The sequence below is a fragment of the Manduca sexta genome, chromosome 22 (assembly GCF_014839805.1).
Source record: "Manduca sexta isolate Smith_Timp_Sample1 chromosome 22, JHU_Msex_v1.0, whole genome shotgun sequence".
In the NCBI taxonomy this organism is placed as follows: Eukaryota; Metazoa; Arthropoda; class Insecta; order Lepidoptera; family Sphingidae; genus Manduca; species Manduca sexta.
The window spans coordinates 563868-576818 of NC_051136.1; the positions used below are offsets into that span (position 1 = coordinate 563868).

At 33.5% G+C, this 12951-nt stretch overlaps 2 protein-coding genes across 5 annotated transcripts; one reads left to right on the top strand and one right to left on the bottom strand.

Annotated features, from left to right (window-relative positions):
• Positions 1–1427: 1427 nt before the first annotated feature.
• LOC115446649 (mitochondrial inner membrane protease subunit 1) lies at positions 1428–3484 on the top strand. Its single transcript, XM_030173392.2, has 3 exons — positions 1428–1763; positions 2017–2776; positions 3070–3484. The coding sequence occupies exons 1-2, from the start codon at positions 1656–1658 to the stop codon at positions 2368–2370; spliced, it is 462 nt and encodes a 153-aa protein (XP_030029252.1). The 5' UTR covers positions 1428–1655; the 3' UTR covers positions 2371–2776; positions 3070–3484.
• A 316-nt stretch (positions 3485–3800) lies between these two features.
• Positions 3801–11151, bottom strand: LOC115446648 (lysosomal acid glucosylceramidase). 4 transcript variants are annotated; one of them, XM_030173387.2, is made up of 13 exons: positions 11026–11151; positions 10291–10351; positions 9085–9218; positions 8643–8799; positions 8147–8288; positions 7415–7571; positions 7078–7238; positions 6574–6697; positions 6218–6331; positions 5823–5967; positions 5519–5598; positions 4708–4988; positions 3801–4007 (listed from the first exon to the last, which is right to left on the bottom strand). In XM_030173387.2, the coding sequence occupies exons 1-13, from the start codon at positions 11134–11136 to the stop codon at positions 3902–3904; spliced, it is 1773 nt and encodes a 590-aa protein (XP_030029247.1). In that variant the 5' UTR covers positions 11137–11151; the 3' UTR covers positions 3801–3901. The 4 variants fall into 4 exon arrangements, with proteins under 4 accessions (XP_030029247.1, XP_030029246.1, XP_037297184.1 ...); XM_030173386.2 differs by having other exon boundaries at positions 9085–9221; XM_037441287.1 differs by lacking the exon at positions 11026–11151 and adding an exon at positions 10467–10508.
• Between the last annotated feature and the right edge of the window lie 1800 nt (positions 11152–12951).

Below are 12951 nucleotides of genomic sequence, written 5' to 3' on the forward strand. Positions count from 1 at the left end.
CTATAATATTGTTAAATATAATAATTCATTTATTATTTTCTATAATATAAACAGAAATTTTGAAATTATACTAAGCAATACAAAAAATCCAAACTAAAACAATAGTTTATTATTTACTGCATGACTACCAGATAAATAAAACAAAAACAAAACAACAGTAAATTAAAAATGAAATGGATTAAGAGTTGTGACATTTTTATAGATATGTTTATGTGAAAGGTCATTAATCTTTGTCAGAACAGTCTGCAATACCTGCATGTGAATATGACAGATATACAAGTCATTTATACTTTATTTTCAACTTATCATTTATTGCAATTGTTCGTTTTAAAAAATTTACACATGGCTTATAAGATAAAAAATGTGTTTATGAAAGGCAACCTCCACAAAAGCTTTTAATGTGAGTCATAGCCAATAACTAACTAATGAGGGGAAAACAATGCATCTAAGTAGAGATATAGACGAAGACCAAGTACTTACATTAATGATTTTCGCGTTTCCGTAGACCGTATATCAGCAACTAATACCCATGAGGAGTTCAAGTGTCAGAGAGTACATGAAATATGCACACTCATTTCATAACAATAGGTTAACTCCAATACAATATTGATTTACTACACGCAGCCACGAACACTGAGCACCACCAAGAATTGGTAACGTAAACATACAATGTAGCTCGTTTAAAAACAATTCTCTCAGCAGAATTATAGTCTAAGTGTCTTGAATTAAATATCTCGTGTAAATCCCAACGTGAAGGGAATTCTCAATATATAGTTTATAGCACTAATAATTTTGCAGTCCTGCCAACATAGATAGATAACCACTGATTATTTACCGCGCCGTAGATAATATTATTTCACTTTGTTTTAAATGGAATTTATTCCGAATTTCGATAGGTATTGATGTGTCCGAACGAACTCCACACACAATCTGTCAATGAACCAGGTGAATGTGTCAGATGCATTCTATCACAATTGTGATGAAATCTGACATTGATTGGGCTGTTTACTACGAATTATCGATTGTGCAAATGAAACAATCGACTACGTTTATGGCCGGCTTATACATCCGGAATCGCATGCTGCATCCAGATTCTGAAAAATGAATGATTGCCTCACACTTTTTTTTAAATGAAATTCACATCCAATCATTATCACTATCAGTATGAATTGTAAAACGAAATAAATAATATTCATATCATTAATTCAGAATTCTGAGAAATTGATTGAATCACTTGCGGAAAAAATTTGCATGTATGTGACGTAACAGCAAATTGCATGTGATCTGGGATATTTTCATCGCAGAATTTGAATTCCGTGTTTGAATTATAAACCTTGTATTCGGAGTGTTTTAAAATCTGATCTGAATTCAGACTGTCATTCCGGATGTATAAGCCCAACCTTGTAAATAATGTTTTGAAATATGACAGATTCAGATTTCAGAAACATTAAACTGTTTTTAAATTTCGATCGAAATATCTAGTTACTTAGTTACTTGTTTATATTTAATGTTTTTTTGCAGTTAATTTTCCTTACGATGGGTTATACGAGAATGCTTTCCTATTGGAATATTTATTTTTGATTTGTTTTTAAAATTCAAAATAGAATGATTTTATTCATTCATGTAATATTGCTAGTATTTCGAGGTTATGCAAAATGACTTTTGCAAGGATCTTCAGCAAAACTCTTGGTTTTATCGGATATACTTTTCAATACGCTTGTGTAACTCACTGTACATTTGAATATGTAGGAGATTTTGTAATTGTAAGTATTCAGCATATTATTCTCAGATGTGATATGGTTCTATTCATTTTAATTCAATTTCACTATAGTATATTAAGCAAAATCTGTCTCGTCGAAGGGTAGCTTAAAACTTAAACATGTCCCCATAGAAATAGTGATTAAGAATTTTTTTTATATATGAATGAAGAATTATTCCAATGTTACAATAATAAAAGTTTAGATTCACAAATTAACTAGAGGTAGTGTATCAAAGCGAAACATTATTTTGTTTCAGTGTTCGGGTCCATCAATGGAGCCAACTTTGGAGTCTAACAATATACTATTTACCGAACACTTGTCTCCAAGACTGCAGAGGCTGCGTAGAGGCGACATTGTTATAGCCAAGTGTCCATCAAACCCAAAACAGAATATATGCAAAAGAATAGTTGGCCTACCTGGAGATAAGGTTCGGGGTAACTTTGCAAGGAGTCATGTTGTGCCGAGAGGTCATGTGTGGTTGGAGGGAGATAACTCTGGAAACTCAACGGATTCAAGGCTATATGGTCCTGTTCCAGAGGGTCTGATACGAAGTAGGGTAGTCTGCCGCGTCTGGCCTTTGGATAAAATAACATCACTGACTGACTATTGAACATGTAATTGGGATTTTTTCAAAAAGAATTATTTATGCTCTTGTTTCCAAGGTAATTTTATTATGTTTTTGATTAGTTGTAATTAGTGGTAATTAAATTGTTGATAAGCCTTTTTTATGTCTTCCAAAGAAGAAAACTACTGAAATAAGGTATTAAATAGTTTGCGTCCTACTGTAATTTTTATTATTACAGAAGACACCATGCTTCACGAAATGTTAAATATACTCTCATACTATATAAACACCTACAACATTATTGAATATAAATGGTTTAGCAAACCTATATAAAAAACTGATGGAATTTAAAAAGAAGGAAATGGCTCTTTCGCAATTTATATCCAACAGGCAACAGGTTTATTGTGTAATCCTGGTTGCTTTCAATCTGTAATTAAAATGACTACTTAAGGTTATAGCTTAAGGTCCATTTTCATACATTTTGTTTCACCTTTAATCTGGGTAACTAAACAAGTATTGACAAGTAAAGAATTTAAATTCACATCTAGTTAGTGATTAGTTCTAATTTAATATGACGAAATTTTAAAGGCCGAAATATCCATGCATTTTAATTATTTTTACGTTTTTCTTTCAACTGCGAGAACTAATCACTAACTAGACGTGAATTTAAATTCTTTACTTGCCAATACTTGTTTAGTTACCCAGATTAAAGGTGAAACAAAATGTATGAAAATGGACCTTAAGCTATAACCTTAATGGCTGTAGACAAGATTTGTTATTTTATAAAGTTCAAGTAGCTTAGTGGTTATCATTTGTTTTGGATGAGTTCCTATATAATTCATTGTTTAATAGCTATAATACTCTTTATTGTACACTACTAGAAAAGCAGATGTGACTACAGTAACAAGGACAATTGTCATATATTATGTATTCCTTTTTTCCCTCTAAAACTGTCCAGACAACTATATGATGAATATATTAGAGTTAGTATATTTTTTTAAGAAAATGAAATATTTGTTTATATAAATTATAATATATGAATATAGAAATTACTGTTTACCAGTATGATACATTCTATTCATACTTCAGGTGAAACATAAGTTGCTACAATAACAGTTATAGTTCACACATAGATGTAAATATATTATTTTCGTAAAAATATACTGTTTCCTTGCATAATCCTCAAGACAGAAAATCCTAATAGTTTTTTTTTAAATTGAATTATTTCTGTTGTGATAATGGAACTTATTGCCACCTTTACAAGTATTGGGCATAAAGTTTTATTTTATAAATACATGGCCAAGTGCCTTTAGTGCACCTGGAAATGTCCATAAATATCAATAGTAGAGAGAATATAGGATATTAGAACAGTTCATTATCACAATATTGTTTGAGCAAATCATATTGATGGAATATTTTCAAGAAAATGATTTAAGGTATCATTTTTTCAAAACTTAATTGAAACACTATCAAAAAGCTTGTGATATAATAAATAATATTTATTTTTTACATCAACAGATTTAACAGGACCTATAACTTTAATGATATAAATAGAAATAATAAATATGCCTCAGTTTCAATTATGATTGATCTCCACGGTCTTGATGGACTCAGGTTCCATCGTCAGTTCTATGTATTTTCGGCTGGAAATGCGTATCGTGGTGTTGACTTCATGTCTTCGCCTGGAAATTTTAAAATTATTTATAATTTAATTTATTCATAATTAAAGTAATTCTCACGTCAAGACGATCTGGGTCCCAATCCGCAATTCCTTTTAAAAAAACTAAGTTTTACCAGGAAGGGAATCGTACCTAGGCTCTCTTAGCACTCGCCAGAGCGTGGCTGAAGGTGATATTAACGTAGTATGTTGTACCGCCATGACACGCTAGATATGGCAGTTTCTTTTGGTGTCTTCCATACATTGTGCTAATAATTCGCACGCCAAGCATGCGATGTAAATACAGCCATGCGCTCTGTCTAGCGAGGCTTTGTATTTTGCTAATAGATCTAAAGGAGTGAAGTGTTGTCTTCTAATCATGAACATTTATACCAGAGGTGTCATCATAAAATTGAAGATATGGGAAGCACGTATTTCTATAGTTATATATGTGTCGTAGGTACAGAGGTACGAAATATTTAGCACCGAGATATTATTATATCGGTAATTATCTGTATATCAATAAAAACATAGGAATACTTAAGCTACTTTTTATCAAACATTAAATACTAGATAATAATAAATTATCAAAAACAAATCCTTAACAATCGAAATATAATTATTTCGTAATTGTGATAAGAGATTATCATTAGGTCAAATCTTTTGTTTTTACGAAAACCGTGTACACATACAAACACAACACTATTCTTAAAGTCGAAACATACCTATTTTGCAATACAATGACAACATTGCCCTTGGGTGTAAGGACGGCAACATTTTCAAGAGTCCCAAGACTTCTGCGGGCGACCTGGACCCTTCTTGATCCGCGAGGGATGAACTTTGAAAAGTGTCCCATAGCGTAGTACATTGGCTGTTTAATGAACTCATCTTTATCTGCGTAGACTAGGATGGGCGCGTCTACATAATTGTGCACCCAGTTTGGCCCACCTCCAGGGTCAAGGCAAAGGTTCCAGTCCATCCAACCGACGACGAAATTGTTCAGATCCTGTGATTTAAATATGAATTATTGAATTCGATGGCTTATAGAAAATAGCGTAGAAGTGTTTTTTTTAGAGTTCAGGCATTATTTGTCCATCATTGGTTATGAGAGTTTCGGTGTCTTTACTGCACACCATTGAGTTTTAAATTTAACCCTCCATTCAACTGTAATCAAAGGATTTTCGCAGGACGACGTTCACCGTAATAAAAATCTTGAGCTCTACCTAGACATCGATAAATTCTAGATTATTAGTTTTCATAAATTAAGTACCTTTTTGAGGTATCTACCCCATTGCTACAGCTTACTTATAGCTATAACCAAATTATACAGAACTGGATTTGTAGCTTAACCCACGTGAAACAAATTTAAATAATAAAAAAATAGCCTAGGTATTCTCCACGCTCTCAAACTGTCTTCACCCCATATTTCATCGAAATCCGTTTGGTAGTTTTTTAGATCCAGACAGATAGAAAAACGCGGCGGCGGAGAACTATGTAAAGATAAGGATTTTCGCAATATTAACATTTGATACATACTTCTATAATACTCGTTGTATACCTGCGGGCTCTTCTCCACGATCCTATTGCAACTTTCAGTAGATCCCAAGGCATCGGACCTGAATAGAACAGAATAGTTGTTGTTAGCATTAGGTGCAATTATTGCACTTGTGGACTTATGTGATATACCATTATACAGACATGAAAAAAGCTTGTATACTAAAACCATGTCTTTTGTGTACATGAACGTAACAATCTGACAATTTAAATTGATTCATTCTGTATTTTTTTTCTATTTTAAACAAAATACTTTTATCATATTTTCTCTTGTAGAATAACTCACCTTCGCAAGCTTCTGTAGATAAGAGAATCTTCCCTGGATACATCTCCTGTATGCGCGTGAGTATCTTGCCCGGTACGAAGTTACCGTAGTAATGTACAGCGATTCCGTCAATATATTCTATTGATCTTGGGTCTTCTCTTTCCATCTGTGAATTAAATAGTTAATTTAAATAGACGATATTACTGGAGCTCTATATTGCAACACAAATTAAATCAGATTTGGTTAAGAACTAGCTGGGTTGGAATTGAACACATCTTAATATTTAAATTTTTGTTGAACATGAGTTAAAATAACGCCTTTAAAACAATATGTTTTAATGTTATGTCAAACAATAATAAAATGTAATAAAGTGCTTTGAAAAATAACATACGCAGTTATAACTAAAGTGTACTCACTCCTTTCAGCCAGATAGGTAAAATGTAGCGCTGGTCGTCGACTGCCAGAATTAAAGTCTTGTTGAAACGAGAATTTCTTATGGTGGGTCCAAGATTGTTCGCCACCCAGCGACCCTGTAATTAAGAAAATAGAAATGTTTACAAGATGAAACTATCAAAACATATAAAATTCTGTGTAGCTAGGCTAGGTATTTAAAATCGATACAAAATATTAAAAAGCTAAAGAATTTGTTTGTTTGTTTGAATGCGCTAATCTCAGGAACTTCGCTTGATTGATCTTTTATGTCGGAAAAAAATCACATTAGCAGAGCTGTAAGCAAATGCTAGTTTATTATAAATGGAATTAGAAAACATACCAATTGCCACGGCCACCACCCCAACGAGTTAAAATCCACAAACGGAACAATGCCATTGATGGGTTCATTGGTCGTCGTGATTGCCCAGATCTTTACTTCTGCTTTCTCGTATTCCTCCAAAAATCTATAGAGAAGATATTGCATGGATCTTTGAGGTCGTAATATGAAATTTTAAGGTAGTTGTGCTCTGAGCTGCTTTAGGGCTTTAATAAATTGAAATGATAGTAATGGTTAATTATTATAAGTATAATATGAGATTTGTGATGATATCCTAATTTTTTTAACCTTAATCTCTACAAATGCCAGTGTGCTTAGGATGTGGAAAAAAATACGACACGTCTTCGTGTCGTTCTAATGGTATTGGTTGAGACTAACTCGTGACTGACACATTGATCTTTCGATCAATCACAAACTTAAATTAAACGACATGGACTTACGAGTCGCGTGTTTAAGAACATTCTAAAGGGCCTCCATTTCTTTATTACATTATAGAATTATTTTTACCTCATATGGTAATCAGCGTAAGACTGGTAGAACTCAGGTTTGAGTTGTGCAAACCCAGTGATTTTTTCATTGGTCTTCATCCATACCGGCGGTGACCAAGTGCTAGCAGTGATTTTTATCTCATCCGTAGCTGCCTGCTGACTCATCTTGATCATCGGCAGCTGGAAATATGGTGTATTCATTAAAATTTAAGAATATGTTTTTAATAACAATAGGCTAGTACCCAACCTGTGAGTATCTGCCACTGGTACTTACTTTTTGTTTTTTTACGAGGCATTGGCCGGTCTATTCCATGTAGACAAATATATTTAAGAGGTTTTGATGTCGGTATATTTACCTTAAAAAACAAGTCTTCTTCAGTCAGAGAATAGTTTGTCAAAGCTCCATCGTTCCAAGGCAGTTCGTTGTAAGTGTAAGGATGAGTGGAAAAATCGCTTCCACCTATGGGTACGCGTATTAAGTTATATTCTATGCCTTTAGCGCCGAAGTATGTACTGGAATTCAAATAACTATGATTAAAAATATTGGTTTATGAATTCTTTAAAACAATAAAGTAATTAACTAATAGCGGTCCTTTTGATTATTAAAAATATTACTAATTAAATAGGTAATTACTTCTCCTATCAAATGGAAAACTAAAGATCTTCATAATCAACACCGATTACTTTCATTATCATTTTTGTCTATAGCAGCTATACTCTAAGTGTGTTCCGCGGAACCCTAGGGTTCCGTGATACCTCTGTCGGGGTTCCGCAAGAATTTAGAAAAAAAAATCAAAACACCTCTCTCAATAATAATTAGTAACTGTTACATTGTACTGTTATTATGCTGATTAATAAAAAATACACTTATAAAAACAATTGTTTTATTGTAGGGTTCCATCAAGTATTTTGCTTCCCAAAAGGGTTCCGTCATTTAAAAAGTTTGAGAACCACTGGTCTATAGAAAGTAGTCAATCAAATTTTGCTACCTTCTACATAATAATATATAACAAGTCTTTCTGTGAATCTATTTACAACACTTCTGCCTTCAACCAAATGATATACGTTAACCAATCTGTTGCACTCACTTGATAAAATTCCTCTGTGTCCGATCGGATAGTTTACGCCAGTTCATGGAGGCTGAGTCAGTCACTGAGCCACCAAATCCCTCAATGAATTGGTGTCGCGTGGCTAAAAACATCCTTAAAGTAACGTTGCTTCTGATTGTCTCTAAAATAGTAAGAAAAAAAATTAACAGAACGTAAACATGTATAGTGCGCACACGCTCACGCCTATTATGCATGAAGGCATAGGTACAGGCGCAACTGATGCACTCATTTTTCAACGTGTGTATTCCGTCCCATGATTTGATAGGGGACAAGCCTATCACCATATCGGGCACAAATTCAATACTCCGGGCTGATACTGAGTAGAAAAACTCAACATCATTTTGCCCAACACGGGGATCAAACTCGAGACATCAACACTGTAGTTGTACAGTAATATAACTACGCCACCAAGGCAGTAATCTATTTATATTTAGTAGTTTCATAAATTAATTTCAAAGAATGTGGATGCTGTTACCTAATATTGCAGGAATGTCTTCGAGGTTTATGTCTAAAAGTCTCTCATCTTCTTCATAATCTTTTTGCTCAGGTTCGGGATATTCCTCTTCTTCATCCGCAACAGTCGCATTTATAGTTTGCACGTAACCATAACTTTTGGCGAACCGTAAACCGGCCTAAAAAATATTCTATTTGTTAGACATATTTGTTCAACCAATCTGGCAAAGATATCCATTATCCAATGATTAAAATAAGAAGTTTACGTTACTAGTTATCGTAGTTATTCATCTAGAATTTTGTTTTTAGAAACTCTTCGATGATGCAGTTTTAGCTAACAGCTTTTTTTTTAGAGTAACCTAACGTGTGAGTTACTACACCGCCTCTTGTATGTACTCGAGTAACAGCTAGAACTAGTATGGATTATGGCATAGCACCACCGAAATATATAAACGTAAACTTACGTTGTTGGAGGTGTAAGCAACGAAGGTGCCCGGAGCAGGCTCTTCTCTAGTGATGGTGTCACAATACGTGGCATTGCAGACACACACTATAGAGCGACCTTCGATCCCCACATCTCGTTCCGCACATGGCAAGTCTTCTAAAAATAACCGAAATTGAGTATCTTCATCTTTTTGAGGTAAAAGTGATGTGATACATTTTGAATTATACAAATATTTTTCTGTGCTGTTATATAAACTACAGCCTCTCGTTTAACGCTTGGCTTGCTACCTATACCTCGGAAAAAATGCAAATAAGCACTTGGACAATTCGAGGTATTAAGCTGCGTCCCATCGCCATATAGAGTATTAATTCCAATTTCGGTAAGTCGTATTGTCATTGTAATCATGCATCTATGTATATATGTATATGTGAGCAATAAGCATGTAATTTACTTGTGTCGTACTCTCAGTATTGTGCTAGTCGACCAACAAAATTATGTCATCAATAATTAGTACCCATATTTATTTAATTGTTGCGTCTATGTAGGTAATTATTCCGGCGATAATAGTTTGGCATTGTCAGTGTGAGTGTGTTGATTGATATGTGTGACGCAATTTGCAGCATTGCTGCCAAATATTACAACATTCAGTCGGTAATTTCGCTTGAAAATTCTGACACTAGCTTGACCTTTAATAGGGTACCGGACTCATTTTTGTTCTTTACTATTATCAAATATTTACGTTATATAAATTAAAACACCAAAGGAATTTTTAAAATCCGGTAAAAAATCATCAAGTTATAAGTCTTTGAATGTCGGTGGAAGGGATAATTAACAAGAAACAGAAAAGAGACAAAATACCTACATTTGACGTCATCGGGAATTACGACGCGTGCGAAAGAAAGAAATGAAGCGATATTCCCACAATGCGCCCACTTCTGCACGTTACAATATTTGAAATATGAATTACTAGCAAATTTTTTAACCAATTTTCGCAGGAGTGCTTCTTTTTCGTGTTATTAACCATTACATATAGAATAATGAACAAATCAAACATTGGCCGGTCCCCTATTGCCAGAAGTAGGTATATCTATATTAATGTATATTATGTGTACATAATAGAGAAAAAAAATTACCCGAAATATGTACTTCGAATTTTGCTACTTCGATCTTACTCCCTTGAATGAAGAAATAACGAAATGGCAATGTTTGTATTATAAATTCTTACCCTCCGCAGCCGCTGTGAAGGCAAATAGAACGAGCACAATCCCCAACTTGACGCAAGCCATCTGTAACGAAGAACATAGTAGATGCTAGCAGCATTTTATTCAAAATTGTAATGGTTGGATTTTTTATCATTTTTTTATTTATTGCTATGAATGACGAGAAAAGCTTGCTGTTCACCTGATGGTAAGCGATACGACCGCCCATAACCAGAAGAAGCACAATTCAACTCTTTGAATTCTTTGGTAATCCACTGCGCTCGCCTTCCTGACACATGAGATGTTTAAGTCTCATTATGTCCAGTAGTTACACTGGCTACAATGATATTACATTCTAAATTTAATAAAATTTAAGTAATACGTATCACTCTACACATTGATTATAGAACGTTAACTTAATCTTAACTCTTGAAATATTTGTAATTCTTTTCTACCACATGGCAGAAAACTGGTCTACTTTTTTAGTATTCACAATACTAACTGCTCTTTAGGTACAGAAACGTGAGAAGCCTGTTTAATGAGATCATCATGAACGTCCATTGACTTCGCTTTTGTCTGCAGAGCTCTATTGCAGCAGCTCAAAGAATAAAATACTTTAGCAGTCTATTAATTATTATTAAAGTAGACTCACCTTACGCCATATCCAATCAAGAAGTGATTGTTATTGCTTGCAAAAATAATACCTATTATATTATCTAAAACAAGGGATTATTGAGCTAAGTAATCATTAGTGTACCTACTTGATATCCTTTAGTAAATGGGTTCCGTATTGTGCTAAAGTTGTCAGCTATTTTCCATGCTTTGTAGAATGTAGTTTGGCTCAAAATTTGACAAGTTATGTAAATAAACATTTGAAGTTTTTATAGTAAGGTTAAAATAGCTTTTTTATGGTTAATAATTGCTATATTAGTTTCTGAATGTTTGAGATAACTGTACTTTTCGACGTGCGTACTTCAGCATACTAATTGCTTCCTTCACGTTTGCAAGTAGGTCGCAATATGGTCAGTATGCTTACTTGGTAGGGTAGTGGGGAGCTATAACCATATAGAAAGCTACCTCCTATCTGTTGATCTTGAATTATGCTGTATTTTGCGAGGGCTCGGCTTTGTAGTTCGGCATGAGATTTGTTGTTTCGTTTTGGGACCGAATTGAATTTCACCAAGTCGTTGGTTTGTGTTGTAAAAAAATTGGCCTTGGTAGTAGGTACTATTTAAGTCAATGCCGCTAAGAATTATAGGGAATTATAAAAAACGTGTTTTTGTTTGTGATTTCTGTTTTTTGTTTCTGTTTAAAATATCTCTATTAGTACAAAATTTCATCAAAATTGGTTAAGCATAGGTAATAGACAGAGCGCCGTATATCATTATTATTTTACAAGCTTTTATTTAATTTGCAATATTTGTATGAGTGTATTATGTATGTCGAATCTCGCAAATGAATTTTAAAGCAGCTATCCTCATTTGATTAAGATGAAATTTTGCACACACGTTTGCAAACATGACAATGCATAGTTAGCTAAGTGATGTTATTCTAAATCTAATATGGCGGACAGTCCATGATTGACTTGTAATTTTTTTGTCCACGTCCATGATATGGGTATCAAATGAAAAAGTTTGCTGAGAAGAATTCTAATATTCATTCTAAATCTAACATGGCAGACCACCCAAGATGGCGGACCAGTTATTTTTTAGGCAATCCTATATGTGTTGATAATACTTACATAACTTGATCATGACAAGTAAATCTCACGACAAGCTTTTATCTCTACATAGACACAAGATTGATACAATTTGAAGGTTTATTTTTTCCATATCAGAGCATTTAAATAAAAATTGTTCTTAAAAATGTATTTGTGAAGTAGTGTTTTTATTGTGAAGTAACGCCACACGATTACCGTATCATCAAAACATAAATAACAACATATTTCAATACTAATCCACGAATTTTCTTATAAAGTCAAGGCCTCCAAAGGAGATATCGAACTTTATCAAACCACCCACCATATATCACTCTCGATAGGTTATCATTGCAAAACTCGTTAAATAATAACACATGTGATTTTATGAAGACAATATAATTAAATTTTCATACAAATCTTTAACATAGTATTATCTTTAAAATACTGTACACTGTCGGCTCCTGTTGTGGGAAATCATTCGGTATCTTGTTGAAAACGAAACAAAACAAAAGTAAGATAGCACGCGCCGATGATTCTCCCCAACATGGCCGACTATATTTTAATATTCTCATTTTGATATGGCAGATTGTCGATATGAAAGACTTGTTTAGAAGCATAAATCGCTTAGAACGCTATAACTGAAAAGAAATGCACTAAAATGTATTTACACAACACTATTGTCACTAATGAATATTGCCAGGAAACCATTTCACATAATTCAACTTACATAGCAAAAGAGTCGATTAATCTCATCTGAGTACATAATAATAACATTATAAAGTATAAAATCACAACGTAGCAGATCTCTTTTGCTTCTAACGTCAATTGAACACGTTGTTTACTCGCTTTGATACCACTAATGGTACATAACCAATTAATACAAAATAGATTTGAAAACTTTTAAAAATCTATAATTGCAACAAAAATTAAGTGTTTCCTCTTAAGTACTAAGTGACCACCTCACCTATAATTTCTCGTACGACCATCG

Bases quoted from the DNA above. Each gene is read 5' to 3' on its own strand.
- LOC115446649 (XM_030173392.2), top strand. From the start codon at position 1,656: ATGACTTTTGCAAGGATCTTCAGCAAAACTCTTGGTTTTATCGGATAT. The intron at 1,764-2,016 runs GTAAGTATTCAG...ATTTTGTTTCAG, and splicing joins ATGTAGGAGATTTTGTAATT to TGTTCGGGTCCATCAATGGA.
- LOC115446648 (XM_030173386.2), bottom strand. From the start codon at position 11,136: ATGTTTATTTACATAACTTGTCAAATTTTGAGCCAAACTACATTCTAC. The intron at 7,572-8,146 runs GTGAGTGCAACA...TTTGAATTCCAG, and splicing joins ACACAGAGGAATTTTATCAA to TACATACTTCGGCGCTAAAG. The intron at 5,599-5,822 runs GTGAGTTATTCT...TGTTCTATTCAG, and splicing joins ATCTACAGAAGCTTGCGAAG to GTCCGATGCCTTGGGATCTA.